This window comes from Rhea pennata, chromosome 7 (assembly GCF_028389875.1).
Source record: "Rhea pennata isolate bPtePen1 chromosome 7, bPtePen1.pri, whole genome shotgun sequence".
Taxonomy (NCBI): Eukaryota; Metazoa; Chordata; class Aves; order Rheiformes; family Rheidae; genus Rhea; species Rhea pennata.
In genome coordinates this window covers 38853415-38874205 of record NC_084669.1, presented here as the reverse complement: position 1 = coordinate 38874205, position 20791 = coordinate 38853415, and the positions used below count along the sequence as shown (strand labels likewise).

Genomic DNA, 20791 nt, shown 5'->3' with positions numbered 1-20791 from the left:
CACTTCTGTAGTAGCATTGCAAACACACGTGACTGATCTCCTGTGAGATGATTGCTTATGGCTCTAGCTAAACTAGTCTTCCCAGAAGGTTGTGGTGCTTCTCAGTGTTGTCCTCCTGCAACAACCACCTCTTCAAACCAGGATGGCAGAATTTATGCAAGACCTTCACCCCTACAAATGCCAGCTTGCTTTGACAGAGGGCTAAGTAACCTGGCTCAACTCCTATTCCCTGAATATTATGAATCCATAATGTTAATTTTACTGCAGAGCAACCAACATGTAGCCTTCTCCTGCTGCATGTCTTCAGGAAGGACAAGGTAGCTGGAGATCAAGCAGGATAATCTGTGTGACTGTACTCTGCTGTAAGAACTTAGAAAGTGACAGTGGGGTTTTTGCATTGCCCACTGGCTGCTCCTTGGTGATTGCTATGTCCAGGCTCATATAGCTACAGGGCACCTTGCCACTCTCTGGTGATGTGTTGCATCTTAATATTGCATCAAAAGGCTTGTTGAGGGTTTTTAAATAAAGCCACAGCAAAAACATTCATGCTGAGAGTGTTTTCCAAGGGTTTTACTTTATTGTGCTATCACTTATATTATTATTTTGTGTCGAGAAACAGTGTAGATGTGCTCTGCACATAAAGCACACACCAGATGTCCAGGGATTGCAGAAATCTCCCTGAGCCCATAGAGAAAGGAAGAAAAAAGGAGGACTTCTCTTGATGGAAGGTGCTGTCCCATCTCTCTTTAGGAGTCACCCTTATTAGCTGGTGATGATATGGGCACTGAGAAGCCTTTTCTATATCAGTGAAGGGTGGGGCAATGCAACCCTAAAAAGAAGACTGTCTCCAAGAGGGACTGATGGTCTTCAACATTCCCACCACCCTGAGAGTCACCAAGGGCCAACATCTCTGCCTCCGGAATGAAGGACTCTTCCTTATTTTTGGAAAGAGAAACTCATGAGCAGTGACAGTAGGTCGGACCATTTTGGTGTGGTGCCACTTCACTGTGTGCCTGCAACTGATGAGCATCATCAGAGGCCTTTATGGCCAGGTGGCAAGGAAACGTACTGCCAAGCGTCACTGGTCGGAGTTTATCCTCCACAGCATTTCTCCAAGGCTGATGGGCTCCAGCAAGGTGTCAGATGAGTATGGTAGATTGGATTGCAGGGCTGTCCTTCTCCCAGCCCCCAGAAGGGTCCAAACTGGAGTCTCTGCCTTTCCCATCAACAACCCCCAGCCACTGAGATGTTTTGATCTCTCCAGCAGTTTAGGACTTATCCATGGGGACTGCATAGTGTGGTGCAAGAGAAGTATTGCAGATACCACAGCATGATCGACCCTAATCATTTGGAGACTGCATCCATTTAGGATTGCAGTACTGATGTTTTGCCCATCCCTCGTACAGGGCAGTGTAGGAGTGTTTCACAGCCATCATGGGACAGCAGAGTGTGCTACAGACCACAGCTTTAGGCTCTCACAGCCCTGAGGGCAGGGGAGGGCAAAGTAGTTGATGGACAATTGGGTACAGCTAAAACTAAGGCAAACCTATTAAACAGAGGTCTTCTTGGGACCTAGCAATTCTTTTGGTTCCCAATGTAATCTAATTTTCCGTAATTGCCTGTAGCACACACTGCTGCACCACAGGGGCACGCTGAGGTTTGTGAACCAGCCAGCACGTTGCAACAGCCTCACATTCAAGTAAATTGGGAGGACGCTTGTTTTACTGCATCCCTCTTCATACTGGAAGCAAAATTTGAACTTTTCAGTGGGTGCCTCCATGGTCAGCATTTAGCACGGACAGCCTACAAGCAGCTAGTGAGCTCCTGCATGTATTTTCTGGGGTTAAATATGAAGTAAATGTACTCACCCACTGTGTGCCCTGCCTAAAGCTGTCACCGGGGGAGCTCAGCTGGGTTTCAACACGAGGAGGAGAATCGGCATGAGCTGCGCATGCTGGCGCTGATCTTTTGTTCTAAAGTCAATGCATTAAGCAGAATAGTTCGTTGCTCAGGTAAAGTCTGGGAGTTAAAAAAAAAATCAAATCAAATCAAAACCGCCTGTGCTGTGAGTGATATAAAGTTGCGTCTACCGAGAAATGTTCAGAGCGCGTTGGCGCTTGTCCTTCTGACCGTAAGAGAATCTCCATTTTGTATTACGAAGGATAAATGAGCAAAAAAAGGTCACTGCAGTTGTGTGCTTTCCGAACAACCCACAATGCTTTAGTTATGATAATATTCCCACGAGGAAATCTTATTTCTGCTTTGCTTCGCTTTAAGGAAAACAGAGCCCGTGGCTGAAATTGCCTTTCTTTCGGTGCCTCGACGGCATTCTGTTCCTTTCACAGGTCGATTTTGGCTTTGCAAAGAAAATAGGATTTGGAAAAAAAACATGGACTTTTTGTGGAACTCCAGAGTACGTAGCCCCAGAGATCATCCTGAACAAAGGTCACGACATTTCAGCAGACTACTGGTCACTGGGAATCTTAATGTATGAACTCCTGACTGGCAGGTATGGGCATTGGAGCCGGCGCGGCTGATAAGAATAGAGCAGAATATTTCTGCCGTTGTCACTCTGATTAGAGACCTGGAAGATTCAGAGTGGGTGCGTGCTGTAGTGACACAGAGAAGCCTGAACACTGTACTGGTGAAGCAGTCATTTGTGGTGTGGTGTGGTTTGGTTTGGTTTTTTCCTCGCTAGGCTTTTGAGGAAAGGCTGCAAAATGACAGCAAACCCCCCGCCCTCGTATTTGGCTCCTGTAGCTGCCGCTGAGCTGAACGTGGCGGGGAAAGGGTTTGCAATTCAAGCAGCGTGGTGCGAGCGTTGTGGGGTCTTGCGCGTCTGGAGGAGAGGCGGTAGGTCTGACGCGGTGGAGACTCGGGTGCGCTACGTGCAGTCCTTCCGTTACTTAGTTTAGATGCAAGAGTTGCCACCCTAAATGTTATTCTTGCCTGTGCTTCTTAAGCAGTTCTCTGGCACATGTATGACAGCGTAGCCCAAAGCAAGCAAACCCTACTCTCCACATTTAGAGCTGATTATTTATATACTGATGTTCTTCACTCAACTTGTCTCTCCTCTGTTAAACCAAGGGAAACCTAATGAATCCCCAATGAAAACGTGTCGCAGCATCAAATAGAAAATAAACCAGGGAGCAGAGCTCAGACCCTTGTTCCTCAGGCTGGCAGGACCTGGGGCATTATGGAAACGAGACTTTCAGCCTGTGCTGCCTGGAGAACATGACTTTACTCTTCGATACATCCTTTCCACCAATTGGAAAAACATCCCTTAAATCCAGGGAGTATCAGAGCTCCTTGGCCCAAAAATAGTTAATGTCATAGGAGGTAAAACACTTTTAGTTGTCGTCTTTTTTTTCCTCATTTCTCACACAATAGGAAACTGTATTTTCTTCTTTTTATATAATGGTCTTTAATGCTATTTTAAAGATGAGCTTTTAATCTTTTTCTTTCTCTCTCCTCTGAAGTCCGCCTTTCTCAGGCCCAGACCCCATGAAGACCTACAACATCATATTAAGGGGAATTGACATGATTGAATTTCCAAAGAAGATTGCCAAAAATGCTGCTAATTTAATTAAAAAACTATGCAGGTAAATGCATGAAATGTAATCAGCTTTATCTTAGGCACAGAGAAATGAGTCCCTCAGAACGACTGCAAAAGTAATCAACTGTGTTACTCCTTTTACAGGGACAATCCATCAGAAAGATTAGGGAACTTGAAAAATGGAGTAAAAGATATCCAAAAGCACAAGTAAGTGTCTTCACCAACCATCCATCATTTTAACCTACAGAAACATTCATTTCAAACACTTCAATTTTCTGTGAAAATCAGTTTTCTTGAATTGCTTGGCCTGTCCCTTCTTTTGTGCTTTAGATTTTAAATGAAATTGCATCAGATTTTTTTTTCGGTATTTTGGTATATATTCTAGCCTTACCTGTGAGCACTGCACATTGAGTAGGACTTTTACACTTGAATTGCTATAATTCAGAAGACTATTTGGAAACAATCCAATGAGGGCACTGCCTGTTTGCACTTTTTTTGGTTTACAGAATCACTTTCCAAGATTTCCCTATATTTCCCTCCACCCAGACAAACTTTCTTTCTACCCCGAAGTTAGTTCATCATCCTTTCTGGTCTGATGGCACAGAGTTCTCGAGTGACATTTTATAAGCTCTATTTTTCTGCAGGAAGTGATTCAGTAGAGCAACTTTCACACTGCTTGAGCAGAATAAGAATGAGTTCAGGGCACGTCCTGGTAGCAAGTTATCTCCTCTCATCCATGCTGGTCCTTCTCTGCTCCCATCCCCAAAGCAATACAAGTGTGCTGGATGGACATTTGGAGGTGGATGAGTTGAAGGCCCAACTCATGGCTCACCCAACCGTCTCAGTTGGCCAAGCCCAAGCAGACCTGAGCCACCTGAATGGAGAGGAGGACATCCCTGTGCAGGTCCTTAGCTCAAAATATCATATGAAGATGGTGTATAAAGGGTCTTGGTTAAGAGGGATCAACCCTATAGGAGGCAAACAGCAGCTGCCAGAACACTTGCAGTGAAGAGCAGTGTTCTTCTGAGCATGGCTAATTATTCGTGCTGTTATATCACTGCTGGGTTGCTCCACATGCTTCATTTTCAGCTGACAAAAAGCATATATAAAGGTGACAGGAAAAATTATTAACACTAATTAGACAGTTTTGATGAACATAACTGCAGGAGTTAAAATACAGCTTAAGCAATTTAAATTTCATTATGTGCTACAATTATATCTTAGCCATATGTCTAACTTTCTGATCTGTGTTCTTTCTCTTTCCCTTCTAGATGGTTTGAAGGCTTTAACTGGGAAGGGTTGCGAAAAGGGACACTGACACCTCCTATAATACCCAGTGTAAGTTTACTACTGATTTTCTCTTTCCCCTCCAGCAAATTTTTTAACATGAATTTTGTGAAGTTCCAGCACAAATACGGTGCAGTTAAGTGGAAACAAGTTTGTCTTCTATTTCTTTTGAAGATACTTGTCAAAAAAAAGGGGGGGGGGAAGAAAAAGGAAGAAAAGAAGAGAAACCAAAGCCCAATGACAAAGTCAGTTCAGAGACATTTTCATGTATGCTTTGTCTCCTGGCAGTCTCTTCAAGGGAAAGGAGGTTTTGGGGGCATGACTGTAGTGAAGTTCTCTTCCCACCAGGAGAAGTGGGAAAGGGGCTCCCACCACTACCTGTTTTTTGCTTTTTCACCTGCGCCACTTATTTCTTCCTCTGCTTTTCACATTTCAGCAGAGAGCTGCTACTTTCAGCCTTTTCTCTGATTTGTCCTCTTTGTTTCTCCTAGTGCTGCTGCTTTTTTTTTTTTTTTTTTTTGGTGGGGCAAGTGGGATTTGTATGCCACCTCCCTTTTGCTTTTTCACTAACCTTTCCCCTTGTCTTTTCTTTTGTGCTTTTTACCCTTTTCTCCTGCATCCATGTCCTACATGAAGAGCCCTGTTACCGACTAGTTTATGTTTAACCGGGAGCAGACTCCGAGGGACAGCGCTACTCATTTTCCTTTGCAGCAAAGCTCTTCCTTTGATGTCTTTGTGAGCTCTTCACCCATAGAGCCCACTGCAAAGGGAAACCAAACAGGATTAGCTGATAGAAATTACCTTGGCCCCTTCTGTTCTGCAGCCTCCCCTCCTTGTTTCAACTTAATCCCTTTCCCTTCATGCCTCTCCTGCGGGATCATCAAGAGCACAACGTTTGCAATCGCATTTCATTGTGCGCTTTTGCTCAGTCCACCCGTGGTCCTGTGCCTCTTGCAGCAGTAGCAGGCAGGGCTCCAGGGCTAAATCCTCCGGCACTAAGTTTTCCTCACAGCAATGAAAGAACAAGAGGGTTTTGTGTCTCCCTTTCTCCCTTTGGGAAGCATCATCAGGTCAGACACTGAAATCAAGTTTACTCCTTCGCTTCCAGTTTCAATTCCTGGTTTGCCTGTGCTATGTGCAGGATGTCAGCGTAGCCTGAAAATATCCAAATGTATTTTCCTTATTGTTCTTAGTGGATTCTTAGTTCAGTAGGAGTGTATCCAGTGCTTTTAACCAATATCAAGTCAAGTTTGATCTGAGTTTTATTATAGTCACTGGTAGGTAATAGCTGTCGTCGTCTCTTCAACCAAGCACTCACTTCCTGAAGATTGCTGCCACACCACATGTTCCTGCAGGCTAACCTCCCCCCCTGCCTTTGGTGTGCTCATCTGTGTGTCCACATACAATGTGGATATTGAAATGTTAGCCCTAAGGAGGGGTTAAGTATAGTTCCCCCTCAGTTCCTCCCAGCTGATTCAACCCTGCCAAGCGTTTGTACTAAATGAGCTATATTCTGACTTCTATTTTTGCCTATTCACCAGTATCTTTAGAGTTCCTGCTGTTACTTCCTAAAACCTTTGGGCTTCAGCTTAAGGCTTACATTCTGGCCAGCCTTTTGAACCCATTTGTTCTACTTTTTTACCAGACTGACCTCCTTGTTTGATGCATGGGACTGTGACATCAACCATCATCATGTTTTTCCATTACAGACAGCCATAAGTACAGGCTTTTATTGCCGGGGAGAGGGCTCCACAACTACCAAGCACCCTGCATGTCCAACCCGCAGACAGAACAGCAGGCAGCAGTGACTTCAACAATATCTCCAAGTGCAAGAATTCCGCCATGATATACCTAGAGGGACCATTCCCTAGCCAGTTATGCAGGGCTTGGGAAATCACACTCCCTCTGCTTTTTCATTTAGGCCCAGTGCAGTGCCAGGAAAGGGTTATGTCAGCACCCATTCCACTTCGCTGGCGTTATTTCTGGGCCTTATCAGGGTGTATGTTCCTGGGTCCAGTGACTTCCTACCTGGGAACATGTCTATGATTGCCCCCACGAGAATGATCTGCTGTCACCAATTCAGCCAGCCCACTGTTTGAAGCAAATGGGAGCAGCCTTCCCTCTTAAAAGACCTCAATCTTTCTTCCAGGACAGCTTCTTCTCTATGCTGACAACCATCCATTGCCCTAAGCCCAATTCAACACAAATAATTCTTTCCTGAGTCTCTGAAGACTAATGTCTTCTCTAGGCCTGCTGTTAAGTTCTTCTCTGAAACATCCCTACATTAGCTAGTGAGCCTTCTTGACAGTTTTTCAACCCCACAGGCTTGTTTTCTGCCACCTACTCAGTTGCTTTGGCAAAAGTTCAACTGTCAATAAGGGCCACATCTGAAAACTGACCAAAAAATACTTAACTCTGAGAGAAGAAATTAGTTTCTTCTTCAATCAGTCCACTTCTCTGTTAGCTGGAAGGAGGCACCAGGGCAAAACATACAGACTAGCTGTTTTTTTAAGAGAACAGTTTTCCACAGCTCTTCAGTTTGCATCAGATGTTACATGGTACTACTTGTGAGGCAATCAAAAGCTACTTCTTAGCTCTTGTTCCACAGGATTTTAGGCTAGATCGCAGTTCTGTCCTACCAGAAGGACAGCCTGCTTCTGGCCATTGCTTCAGGGAAGCACCTGAGCCTTGATACCACAGCTTAAATCTGTGATGATGGTAGATGTCCTGCAAAGACACTCCTACTCCTGGTGTCTCTTTCCAAAGAAGTGTAGTGTTGGATCTTGGCTCCTTCCTTTGAAGAAGACATGCAGATCCCTGTGCCATAATTCTCCAGAAGTCCATAGGCCAGTAAGCAACCAGGCAGCTGATACAGAAGTTTGCACTTCACCCTCTTGGATGGAGAGGGGATAAATCTGTAGTGTCCCTGCCTGGCTGGAGTGGGCATTTAGAAGTGCATTTGTTCCAACATCTCTGACTGTGAAGATGTGCAGGCTGCATATTGGTGGCCTGGACCTCAGAGCTGCAGGAAATCATGGACAACAGCAGTAGCATCACATAACATCAACCGGCATGGTGACACTTGATCCAACTTTTTTTCCCAAAATTGTGTGTCTTCAGAGGAACACGTTAGCTGTTGGGCACACTCAGCTTTTTTTTTTTTTTTTTTTTTTTTTTTTTTGTGAAATGAAGACCTTTCCAAATGCAATGCGTTTCCCAAAGCAGGACTGATTTTCAGTAGGGGCTTCTCTAACTAGAGCTCAAACAACAAAGATGCCCCAAGAGTTGTCACCAGCAGAGCAGCCTTGTGGAGCTCTGCTGATGCTTTCACTGAGTGCAGTCTGCTTACCAAGGAACCATCGCTTCTGAGATGACAAGAAGCTACTGCTTGTGTGCATACACCCTGTGAATGGTCATACCAACAGCTGCACCTGTTTTATGTTGATGCCAGTTGGCTTGTACAGGTATTCCCAACCCTCCTGCTTATGGAGAGCAATCTCGCATACGGATTTCCTAGTTGAGGAATGCACTCTGGCCCGGTGTCACTCACATGAGAGTGGAGCAAAGTGAGCATGGAGCACACACTAACCTCTAGCTGAGGTAAAGGTTCTCCAGTTTAACAGTGCCACCACCAACAAAGTAAACAGGAAAAAAAAACAACAACTCAAAGAAAAGGAATTATAGTATTCAGTACCAAGGGATGCAGCTCATCACTCCATTAAGCTTTTACATGCTTTTTCCGACTGAGTTGAGTATTTAAGGAGCTTAATTTTCACCAAAATGTTTTAAGCAGCAGACAAATGTTGATGCAACTGAGTAGCAAATTCAATTTAGAGTTGAATTCTGATTTTTATTTGATCAAATAGCCTTCTTCCAAGGCAGCATCCAACATCAAATATGTCTCCCAAACTAGGGACTGTTTTGCGAATTTATTGGAGGACAAGCTGGGCTCTGGCAATAAGTTCTCCAAAAGCTACACAAGGGACATGAAACTATTACAACATTTAATGCTAAGTGTTTCCTTAAACAGCATTCCTGCAGGAAGTGCAGTCCTCCCCAAATGTGCACTGGCAACTTTGAGGTACTGCTAAAGGCACTGATTTTGCTCTATTAAGACGTGCATTATTTTTGCCTGGAGGAGCTGCTGGTCTATTTTTATTTTGTTTCAGCTTTTAAAATCACATTGAATCTACCAGGGTCCCAGCACAAGAAAGTTTTTTTTTTTTTTGTCATAAAGCAGAAAAAATAAATTATTTAATTACACTATTCCCCCCCCCCCCCAAAAAAAAGAGAGAAAAGTACTCAGCCTTCATAATCCTATTAGGTGATTGAAACTCAGACTTTCTGCTTTATTGGAAGCATTCCTATTTGATTCTGTTATAGTTCAGGGCAAACTCTTTTGTGTCAAAATTCATAATTGGAAATTCAGGTGCATCCTAGGAATATCAATTTCTCTCAGTTTGCAGCAACTTGAAATCCCAAGCTTTAGGGAAGAGAGAAAGCCCTGGAAGAAGGCAGGGACTTTTCAAAATCTTTTCTACCAACCAGCTGATAGAAAAGTTGTTCTTGAGCCAGAGATCCTAGGGAGGCTGGGTCTTCAATAGCGGTACCAGGGAACCAGCTAGGATTTTGTGGCAAGTCCTCCTGGGACTGAGCAAAAAATTGTTGAATGTAAGACTTCTGAAGAGGTCCAAAACTGAGCTTGCACAACGAGCCAGGTCGTCCACCCAATCTTGTAACTCTGTTCTTTCGACAGGTTGCATCTCCGACAGACACAAGCAATTTCGACAGCTTCCCTGAGGACAATGATGAACCACCTCCTGATGACAACTCAGGATGGGACATAGATTTTTAATGTATTTCTTTTACCTGCTTCTGCCTTGCTGAAGACAGCTTCCTGGGACGTGGCTGCCAGCAGAACTGAAAGAATTGGGGAGGATTAGTGCTCGGGGTCACCATGATGCCTTGATTGATGCTGCTACAGTAACTACAGTGGCATTAGGACTTCTTGCTTAGATGACAATAGTGCTCTTCATGTTTTATGTTCAAACTTAAATAGCAGTTGACATGGTGGTCCTGATGCAAAGCCTTTCACCGGTAAAGAGATACGTTTTCTATCACTGCAACGATCTTGCTATGCTCTAATTATAAAAGTTGAAAGATTCCTAGTGTAAGATGCACTTAATTCTAGCTGCAAGGTACTGGCTTTTATCAGTAGGATCAATAGTAATTTATTAAGTACTGTAGCTAAGTGCAGTACAGGATTTGAGCTACTCCCACATGTCAAGCTCTGTAGGTCTTCTACTGTTGGCCAGTGTAGAAACAAAGGAGGACCACAAAAACACCGGTCAAAGAGTTCGTGTCAAAGCAGTGGTAAGATTTGTCCTTTTTCTTTCCAAGCAGTATTCATGACAAGACTGAATGTTACCGTTCCTCTTTTATTTTGAGAGAGAGATTTTTTTTTTTAACCTGACGTAACAAAAAGCACAACTGCTATAGATTCTGTTGAGAACTGTTAAGGCAGATATGGGTCGCTTCTCCCGTACAGCTGAGAACATAGCGTAACACAAGGGGTTTTTTTTTTCCTTCTTTCTTTTTTGGTACAAATACATAATTGCATGGAAAAAAAGAATCATAAAGTTATCCGTTTTACATATAAAATAGCGCTTAAATAATGGTCCTATAATAAAGCGACAGCAGCCAACTGGTCTTATTGACTAGCTATTAGACATGAAACTAAGCTTAACTTTTACCTTTTTAGAACCCAAAGGGAAAATACAAGACCCGTAATGTACTTTATAGGTGCTATGTACATCCGTCATCTGTGAACATGCCTATTCAGTCAGCGACCATTTCAGAAATATGTAGCAAGAGGCATCATCTTCCGTCACGCGCTAAGAACAGAGAACTTTAAGTCTCCATTTCTGCATCTCGTCCACGTTTACTTCAAAGCCAATTTAAAAAAATAATAATAGTAATAATAATGGAACGTACGGTACGAGGCCAGTGTGCTGCCTCCGCCTGGAAGCTTGCACATCGAAGTGCAATTTGAACGCCGCACCAGAGTAAGTCAGAAGGTGCTCCACAGAAAAGTCGGTGGGATTAAAAGGAAATTAAAAGGAAAAATGCTATTAGCTTAACGCAGACAGGTTGCGTTTGCCTGAGATTTACTGCTCTGTGCGTCTCCGAAGTACCAAGTCCTCAGTGACCACGCTTAGGCATGGTGATGGCAAGAGCTGAAGCCCCTCATATATATAGAAAAAAAAGGTGGGAAAAATGTGGATATGGCTTTCCTCTCATTTCCACCGCTTTTCTGCAAGAGCAGCTCCTTTGCTTTAGTGAAGTCTCTTCTGACTTACGCCAAAGTAACCAAAACACCCTGTCCTCTATGCCTACTCTGCCGAAACCTCCTTGTACTCGTGCCTGCCCCGAGCTTAGCAGACACTGCCCCGTTTGATCGCAGGGTCATCGAGAGCTATTGCAGACGACGGGAAGTCGACAGCCCAACTTTCTGCTAGTCGCAACGGGTTATCTCCTGTTCCCATCGTGACTGCGGTTCATCCCTGACGTTTCGGTAACTCCTGGGAATTGTCGGCTTGTACGGCGCCGCGCGTCCACGTACGCGAGGAATTTCCTTGCAGGAGGATTCCTCCCAAAGGATAAGAGTCTGGGCTTTGACTTTGTTCCCCTGAGTTTTACCCCAAAAAGGGGAGCGCTGAGAAAACACATCTGTTTCTCTGATGCTAATTCCCAACGCTTTTCCAGTTTCCCGGCGCGAGTGACTTGCGCAGTCTTAACAGACCATGCTAAAAAGATATTTTTCTCCACTTCGTTGACAGGCTCAGCGGTATCTGAAGTGTGCCGAAGAGCTCAAATATCGCAGACTCCCTTTAAAAACAGTCTGTTTCCCTGAATTTTCTCCATGCTTTAATAGACGAGCGAGTTAGCATCTTCAGCACAATAACTCCCGGTTATTTCTGCTATTCATTAATCACGCGTGGCATTGTAGTAACATCTGTCTGCCTTGAAAAGCCTAGGGAAAAGACGGTAGTCTACCGGGAATTCCTTGCGTAGGGTAAAAATATACACTTAGTTTTACACGTTTATCTTAAGGATCGAAAACCCTGCCTGCAAGCAAATACTAAATACTAGGGCTAAAATAATTGCTAGGCATCCTCCCAAAGGAGCAGTCGTTAAAGCTGAACTCTATTCGTGTCCCCCCCATTTCTCAGTGTCGTGGCTACATTAGACAAGAGAACTTGTTTCCTTTGATACCTTTGTGCAGAAGAGGATTTTGTTTCCATTCCAGATATCGCAATATTTAGCACTTGAGGTTCAGCTGGCGTCAAGCAAGGGCTCGCCACAGGGAAAAGAGCATTACAGTGTTTTTTTGGGGGGGAGGAGAGAACTGAAAACATTGCAAGAAGAGCGTTTTAAAACTGGGCTAAGGAGTTACTTTCTTTCTGCCTATCAGTTTTTCCTTATGCCACATACAGTAATACCGGAATCACGTGGCACGAACATGAATTTATTTTGGTATCAGACACCTCACTCAGCTTTCGTCACCTTTACTAAGCATACTTTAAACATAATTAGCGTATGTATATTAATAATATACGTCTTCATTTACGAGTAATATATTTGAGTTGCATTTTATATATATATATATATATATATATATATTCACAACAACTGATTGCCTCTGTGTTTCCACATACTGTCTTTCCTTCTTTGTCTCCTTTTTTAATATATGGGACGACGGTGTATTTACATAAAGGGAAATCAGCTACCATATTTAAAACAAAAAATGTGTTAAGATTGGTGTCGTAAGATACAGATGATCTGTAGCTTCTTACAGTGCTGCATTATCCATAGTAAACTCTTATTTAACAACAGGACCACAAGCAGATGTTTATGTAAATAGATATTTTCGTGTTGATATTTTGTGGTACACATGTAACTTTTTATTTAGCGTTCCATGGCATTATTTCTTCATTTTCTTATTTGTAATGTAATGTTTTTAGATCAAAGTAGACTTGAATTAATGTCATAATTGTCAGTATTATTAAACTTTCTGTCAACTGTACTGTTACTCATCTGTCCCATAGTTTTAGAACATGACTAGCTATCTGGCATTGTTGCAAGTGCCTTAAATTCATGGCATCCTATAAAAATACAAATTTGGTGTTATGCTGCATGACAAAGACAAACACACCTCAAAATGTTGTCCTTTCTTAGCTTGCTGCGTTTTACAGTTCTTTCTGCTACCAATTTCTAAGCCTTTATTATATACTATTGATGAACTACAGAAATGATGAAGTTGTTCTCTTATTTCTGTTAAATGTACCAGAGCTGTGTATCTGTTAATGAGATACAGAGTCATTTCTGTGAAATGTATAAATGTATGTGCGGGTCAAATTAATATATGACATCCTATCAGTCTGTATACAGGTATTCCTGTTTTGCTAAGCTGTGCAGATTTAACCTATAGTGCAGTAACGTTCCAACGTATCATGTTTTCTAAACCTCATTGTAAACGGTCGGCCCAGAGAAAGGATTTAGCAATTCGGTGTCATCGCGGCCAAGCAAAACTGCGTTTGGACGCGAAACCAATGACTGCGAAAAAGATAAATTTAAGGAAAAAAGGGGAAAAAAAAAAGAAAAAAAGCCGCATCGCGTTTGCACCACTCAACAAAACAGGATCAGTGCTTTCCATGAGCCCTTCTATATGCAAGTAGGTCCTTACGGAGGCAAGCTCTCGGCCCACCTAAAAGCTAGCCGTCAAAAATGTTACTGCTGCTGCTTCCTCCGCAGCTGCCCGCAGCGTAAAACGGAGCGCTGAGACTTTTTAACGGTTTCGGGCTTTACTGGCAAAGGGAAATGTCATTCGGAGTCGCCCATCCTACCGGTTCCGCTCGATGCTGGTTTTACACTGGTCACTTATTTTGTATTCTTACGCCCCTATTTCCCCCTACCCCCCCCCCCCCGGCCTCTTCCCACCGCAGATTCTGCATAAAAGGGTTTTTTCTTTTTTCCTGTTTGTCAGAAGACGTCCATCATCGAATGGTCACTGACCAGTTGCACTCTTTTGATGTAGACTTAAAAACCTGGGATTTATGTTTGTTTGTTTGTTTCCCCATAAATTGAACCGCTTTGGTTTCGCTCTGTATTTTCCCCGCAGCTGTAATTGCTGAGTGCCTGTTGTATACTTTATAGAGTTGAAATAAAAATAATTACTTTTGAAGACCGTTTCGGGGCGTTTCTTCCACGCCACAGTCGCAGCGCGGGAGAACCCTGCGTCCGCCCGGCCTCCGCGGCGACACGCGGTAGGTAGCAGATCACGTAACGAGATGTCGCGGCGCGCTCGTAGGTCGAGCGCTGCTGAGCCGTGTCCGCGCAAAGGCGAATTTTTCTCGGTCGCGCGTCTGGTGTCTCTTCGAAGACCAGCACCACAGCTGGGGCGACCTGACCACATGTTGAGGTTGGAGCCATCCAACCCGAAGGTGGCTGTGCCGTGAGCAGGAGTTGGGACCCCAGCTGGTGCTGGTGGACCCCAGAAGGGTCCTTTCCAGCCTAAATTACTAAATGGATGTGCTAAATAGCAGGCAGCTCTCGCGTGGAAATCACACCGCAGTCAAAGCTAAGGGTACATGCTTCAGTGCTACGCAGAAGACACCTAGGAGAGGTGACGCTGGAGAAGGCAATGAAGAAGACAAGAATATCCTCCAGTCGGGAAATAAACTTGAAAATTGCTTAAATAGTGGGGCAACAACACTAAATAATTTTTTTTCCAGGATGTGGCAATCACATTTTAAATATATATCTCTATAGCTTTCTGATGCAGCCATTCCCCTGGGGAAATTTCCAGGTTTTTAATGAGTGTCTGCATTAGGTGTTCACCAAAACTTTCCCAGCCAATTACTAGCCTGGCATGAGCCTCCTTCGCCTGAAATACCTGACACCATCATACCCCAAAGTAACACCGATACCCGTAATGCTGGATGTGGGTGAGCGGCGCTCTGGTTTTAATTAAAGGACTGCAACCTTTGAAATCAGCACTCGCGCCTTAAGGGAATAAATACATATGATTTGTGAAGCTTTGATGAATTTGGCCATCAGTGCAGAATTTGCGGGGTTTTTTTTTTTTTCTTTTTTTTCCTTTCAAAACTGCCTTTAAAAAAATAGCATGAAACTGTCAGCTTGAAAAAAAAAATCAGTCTATGATTTTTCAACTGATTTGTTTCCGCTACTGAACTCACACTAGTTCTTTAGGGAGCAAGGGCTCTCGCCGCCCTTCTCCCTCCTGCCACACCATACGACGTCTGTGCCAGGCTCCTGCCTGGGGACACCCGTGAGCCCTGGCTCATGGCTTCGCTGCCTGCCGGGCACATTTTATCCCCCCTACACCAGCACCACCAAAAAATAGAAAAAACAAAATTAATGCTACAATATATAGTTATTCATTCTGAGTGCACAACTTCTGGCTGAAACAAGTGTGTGCAGTTTATATATATACGTGTGTGTATGTATGTATATATATGTGTGTGTGTGTAGATATATATTGATATCTATACACGCATGCGCACACATACATATATACACATACATACATTGTAATAGCTAGCTAGCTCACTATAGGCATCACTGGAAAACCAGAAGGATCTGGCCTCAGCTCTTTGAGGCACAAATACACCCACACATATATGTGTGTGTACATAAATAAATATATATATAAATAACAATAAACACCAAATAAATATAAATACACATAGGTATACACACACATACACACACGCACACGGACGGCCCCAGGGAGGCTCCGGCCGCGGCCGCCAGGGGGCGCCGCGGTGCCGGCGGCGCCGCGCAGCTCCGCGCCGCCCCGACGGGGGGGGCGCCCGGGGCGGCCCCGCGGCGCCCCGAGCGCCGGGGGCGGCGGGGCCGTGTCCGGGGCGGGGGGGGGGGGGGGGTCACGACTATTTTGATCTCCACGCATCAAAGGGAGCCCCGAGACCAACCAGCCCCGCTCCCCGGTTGCGCCCCGTCCCGGCAGAGGTGCCGGGCTGCCGGGCTGAGCCCCACGGGCGGGGGGGGGGGGGGGGGGGGGGGTGTTGCTCGCCAGGTTTCCCCCCCCTCCCCCCCCCCCCAGACAGCGCCCCCCCCTCCTCTTCCTGCAAAGCTGCACTGGCGCCAGGAAGGGAGCGGGGGGGGGGTGCAGACTTGTATGAGACCAAAGGACCGACTGTGCCACCGGGAAGGGGGCGGGGGGCGGTGGTAGACGGCAGGCGCTCGGCTCCCCACGGCGTCTCCAAGGCGGGGGGGGGGGGGGGGCTGCATAGGGCGAGCACATTACCCCCCACACACGCCGTCGGGGCTGTTGGGGGGGGGGGGAGGCAGCGCGCCGGGCTGCAGACGGCGGCGGCGGCAGCATCTGGCGGGGGCCGCGGCGAGTGCTGCCCTCGCCGTTGCGAAATCCCCTCCCGGGCCGGCGGCCAATGACGGAGCCGTCGGGGCGGGGGGGAGCAGCGGCACAGCCCCCCTGGGGCTCTTTGAAATCCCATCCGCGGCCGCGGTGCCCTCCTCCCTTAGGGGCGGGAGCAGGCGGCGGCCCCAGGGGTATAAAGGCGGCCGCGGGCAGCGCAGGTAGCCGCGACTCCGCGGAGCTGCTGCGCGGCCGCGACGGGACGGGCCGGGCCGGGCCGCGCTGGGCTTGGCCAGGCCAGGCGGGGAGGAGGAGGAGGAGGAGGAGGAGGAGGATGCGGGCGCTGGTGGCGATGCTGGCGGCGCTGAGCTGCGCGGCCCCGGCGGGGCGGGCAGCGGCGCCCGGCGGCTCCCTCAGCTCCAACGCCATCAAGGGCCCCCCGGGGGGCGCCGCGGCCAGCGCCGCCCCGGCCCACGCGGCGCCCTTCGACGGCAGCAACAAGCCGCCGCCGGCCGCCACCCGCCAGGTAGGTGCCGCCGCCCCAGGCCTGCCCCGTCTCGGCCCCGCGGGTGGCTCCGCGCTGACCCCCTCCCCGCCTTGCCTCCCGCAGCCCTTCCCCTGCTCCGAGGACGAGGACTGCGGCCCCGACGAGTACTGCGGCGGGGCGGCCCGCGGCGGCGGCGCCCCGCTCTGCCTCGCCTGCCGCCGCCGCCGCAAGCGCTGCCTGCGCGACGCCATGTGCTGCCCCGGCACGGCCTGCAGCAACGGTGAGGGGCGGCGGACACCGGCCGGAGGGTGGGAGGCGGGGGCGTGTTTCTTGGGGGAGGGGGGGGGGTTTGTTCTGGATTCCCGTGGCTGACGGCCTCCCCGCAGGAATCTGCGCGCCCCCCGAGCCCCAGCCCGGCGCCGGTGAGCTAGACGAGACCGGCGCCGAGACACTGCCCCGACGGACACCTGCACCAGCCTGGCTCCCCGCCGCCAAAGGTAAGCGACGGCGGCTGGGGGGGGGGGTCTCCCCGGGGTGGTGGTCGGGCTGCTCCCGACGGCCGGGCCGGGCTCACCACTGCTTCCCCGCACAGGTGAGGAAGGGGACTTCTGCCTGCGCTCCTCGGACTGCGCCGCCGGCCTCTGCTGCGCCCGCCACTTCTGGTCCAAGATCTGCAAGCCCGTGCTGCAGGAAGGTCAGGTGTGCACCAAGCACCGACGGAAAGGGTCCCACGGCCTGGAGATCTTCCAGCGGTGCCAGTGCGCCGAGGGCCTCGCCTGTCGCCTGCAGCGGGACCACGGCGCCACCAACTCCTCCCGCCTGCACACCTGCCAGCGGCACTGATCCCCCCCCACACACGGCGACGCTTCCCCTTGCACACACACACACACACATATCTCCCCAAAACCTCGACGGGAGGGACGGACTCTGGTGGGACCGGCCCGGCCGTGCCGGGGCTGGCGGCACGCGGGATGTGCCCGGTTGGAGCTTCCCCAGCGCGCTCCTCCTCCTGGCGCTGGAGCTGGAGCGGAAGGTTGTTTCTCTAGGGAACTACTTTTAAGCGACTAATTGCAGTACGTTACTGTGTTGTGAATACTCAAGGTGGCACTTAATGTATATATATGCCAGAACTTTCAACGATTATTCCAAGGGTGCTGCCTTGTGCTCTTCAAGCTATGACTGTGACTTTGTACACACTGGGTTTTATCTTATTTCAGTGGACGGACCTTCTGTTGGCAATAAACGGTTCTTAAATAAGCCGAGCCGGCGTGCTGTCTCGCCGGCGCTGAGCTGAGATGTCGACGTCCTCAGCTGCGTCTTGTCTGCGTCCTCCCACCCCCACCCCCCAAAGCTGCTCCCGTGGCTGCTGCCAGGCGCCTTCCCCTGCACCCCCTTTCCCAACCTGTTGCCCTTGCAAGAGCAGCCCGGAGGAAGCGTCTGGACGGTTAATACTGAGCAACGGCCGCCCCAAAAACCGCCGGGGTGGGGTGCGGGTTGTGTTGCTCGAGGGCAGCTTGCCGAAGAGCCAAAGCAGGCAGCCAACGTGGTGTTGCTATAGCCCCTTATAGCAAGTCCTTCCTTGCCCCCCTCGCTAGGGCTGCGAGGCAGATGTGGCGCCTCGCCCAGGGATGAACCCTGAAATGCAGTGGGAAATGTTTTGTCCACAGAGGGAGGGGGAACTACCTTGGCTTGGTTGTCCCTCAGCCTTGCTGGCAGCTGTAGGAGATGTGCATGAAGCCTTCCTGCAAAAAAAAAAAAAATGCCAAGAGGAGGCTTGCTTTTCCTACAAATGCTGGATCCTAGGGGGCAGGAGACAAGGCTCATTGCCCACTAACCGCGGGAAAAGCCGTTCGGTTATTATCGTCCAGCTGCCTTCAGGAATTACGGCGCGCTGCGATAGCCAGAGGTCTGAGATAACCTCCGACCTGGCTGACCCACGGCGTAGGTCTAGCCGCTGTCTAGTCCCTGTTGCTGCAGTTGAAAGCCCCCGTAGGCAGGATGCACGTGTCAAAAGCGGGGTTGGAGGCAGCGCTGCTGGCTGCAAAGGGAACGAACAGCTCTGCTGTGCTGCCGCTTCGGTTCCCCCGTGCTTTTGGCTGGCAGAGTGAACCATGGGGTGGCAATACCAGCTGGTGCAGGACCTGAGCTGCCCTTGGCCTGTTATTATTCCCTCCCCCCCCCCGCCCCCAACAAGAGCTGCCCCTATGGGAAGCAGCTTTTCCCCCACCTCCCCTGAGATGGAGGTCCCTGCAGCCCTCTCCCCGTGGGCACTGCAGAGCCCGGTGGGTACCAGGGGGTCCCCACCAGGGTAGGTACGACAGGTGCTCCCTTGGTGGCCACCTGCCGTTGGGGCGTTGTCCCCCTGGCCTCTCAGAAAGCAGCGTTTCTCACAAGGCATGTTGGGTGGAGGACAGATGGCCCACACCACCCTTAAGGACGATGTGGGCTTTAGACGGATGCTCTGCCCCTGTGAAGGGCAGAAGGCAGTGAAACATCTTCCTGCCTTATTTTTAAGAGTTGAGGTGAGTGTGAAGGAAAGTTCTTCTGGACTTAATCCCCTATAATACCCTGTGGACAAGGTGGTCTGAGAGCACCCACTGCCAGGGAGCTTCAGGGTCTTACAGCAGCCAAGGTGAACAAGTTGCAGCACTTCCTGGCCCCACATGCTTTGCTCTTGGACTTCAGGCTGGCCTGCCAAAGGCACATCAGAGGCCTTGTACGGAGTCACGGCTCTCTTAAAACCCCTTGGTCTCGGTTGGCTCAGCTCCTGCTAGTCCCAAGTCTGTGTTCCCACCTGCCCTCTTTGTGGGAAGAGCTCCAGTTCGGGAGCTGGCTGGCTGGCTCTGTGGTGGCAGCACACAGGGCCAAACGTGGGCCGACTGGACTGACTGCAGCAATCTGGTGAGCAGAGGGGCCTTGAGATGTCCATCAATGCAACAGTGAACACAGTGCACAGTAAAGACTAGTCCTTGATTCAGTGGGCTTGCCATCTGCTACTTTCAGAGCCTTCTCCTTTTCATGATGAACTGGGTGGGCTGGAACTTTCCTCCACCTCCGCCTAATTAATTAGCTGAAGAGGGCTAAGGGTGCTTTAACTACTGGCACTGTCCTCCTACTATTGTGAGCAGCAGATTGAGCGTACTCACTGGTTGTAAATTTGCCTGGAGCCAGAGCACAAGGCACCTCCTGTATCTTCTTCAGCTGGCAGCTTCAGTGGAGGAGGAAAAACATTGTTCCAACAGACGTGTCACTTGTCAGCTTTCTTGTAGTCTGTGGGAGATGTCTGGCCTCCAGAAGCTATGTGAGAGTCTTCCCTGTGCAAATCTAAAATGCACCATTGCTTTGTTGCAAGTCAAAATTTGCTTGCAAACTGGCACATCCATCTGCTCCTCCTAGCAGAGCAGTACTCCGGGAAGCAGGAGGGCCACCTTAGGTGCACCATGTGGCATTCGCATGGATGCTCCACAAACACTGTGGCCTTAGGTGATGCTTGCATGCCTTCCTTTTAAAGGCAATCTGATTTCTAGCGTTTCGGCTGTTAATGCCTCTAGTTAGAGACCTGTGGGACTGCCCTGGAGCATGGGATTACTGAATACTAACTCCCAGTGGTTAACCTCAACTCAAACTGCAGCACGATCCCACCTCTTTTAGAAGTCTACTGGTACACAGAAGTAGCCCTTGCTGTACTTCTTGCTGAACTGCTATGGCACTCTCTTTCCAGGGTAGACTGATATATCTTCGATGTATTTGTCCACAGATTATGTTTGGAAACCTGTGGAAAGCTGTGCTTATGATCCTTGAAGTGCCTGCTACACCTCTTTTTGTTTTAGATTCACATTTTATCAACTCTTGCTCACCCTCTGAGTTTTTTTATTTTTATTTTTTTTTAATTCTTTTTAAAATATCCTCTTTATTGGCGTTTGGCTGTCCTTCTCCAGCTCAAGATGCTGTGGTACTTTCTGATCTGAGCAGTTGCTTTTGACATTTGTGGTATTTTCTTTGGGTGTTCATAACACCTTTTGAAATCAGTTTTAACTGCCAC

At 48.2% G+C, this 20791-nt stretch overlaps 2 protein-coding genes across 4 annotated transcripts in view; both read left to right on the top strand.

The window, feature by feature from the left end:
* Positions 1–14087, top strand: part of PRKG1 (protein kinase cGMP-dependent 1) — a 440105-nt gene extending 426018 nt beyond the window's left edge. For 2 of the 3 annotated variants that reach the window (XM_062579493.1, XM_062579492.1), the window contains exons 14-18: positions 2346–2509; positions 3480–3602; positions 3701–3763; positions 4828–4894; positions 9600–14087. In XM_062579493.1, coding sequence (XP_062435477.1) covers positions 2346–2509; positions 3480–3602; positions 3701–3763; positions 4828–4894; positions 9600–9698 — 516 coding nt within the window. In that variant the 3' untranslated portion in view covers positions 9699–14087. The remainder of the gene's footprint in view (positions 1–2345; positions 2510–3479; positions 3603–3700; positions 3764–4827; positions 4895–9599) is intronic. The other variant, XR_009958878.1, reaches the window with a different exon arrangement.
* A 2509-nt stretch (positions 14088–16596) lies between these two features.
* DKK1 (dickkopf WNT signaling pathway inhibitor 1) lies at positions 16597–17978 on the top strand. The gene is made up of 4 exons (XM_062580349.1): positions 16597–16788; positions 16873–17029; positions 17136–17246; positions 17342–17978. The coding sequence occupies exons 1-4, from the start codon at positions 16597–16599 to the stop codon at positions 17590–17592; spliced, it is 711 nt and encodes a 236-aa protein (XP_062436333.1). The 3' UTR covers positions 17593–17978.
* The last annotated feature ends 2813 nt before the right edge of the window (positions 17979–20791 follow it).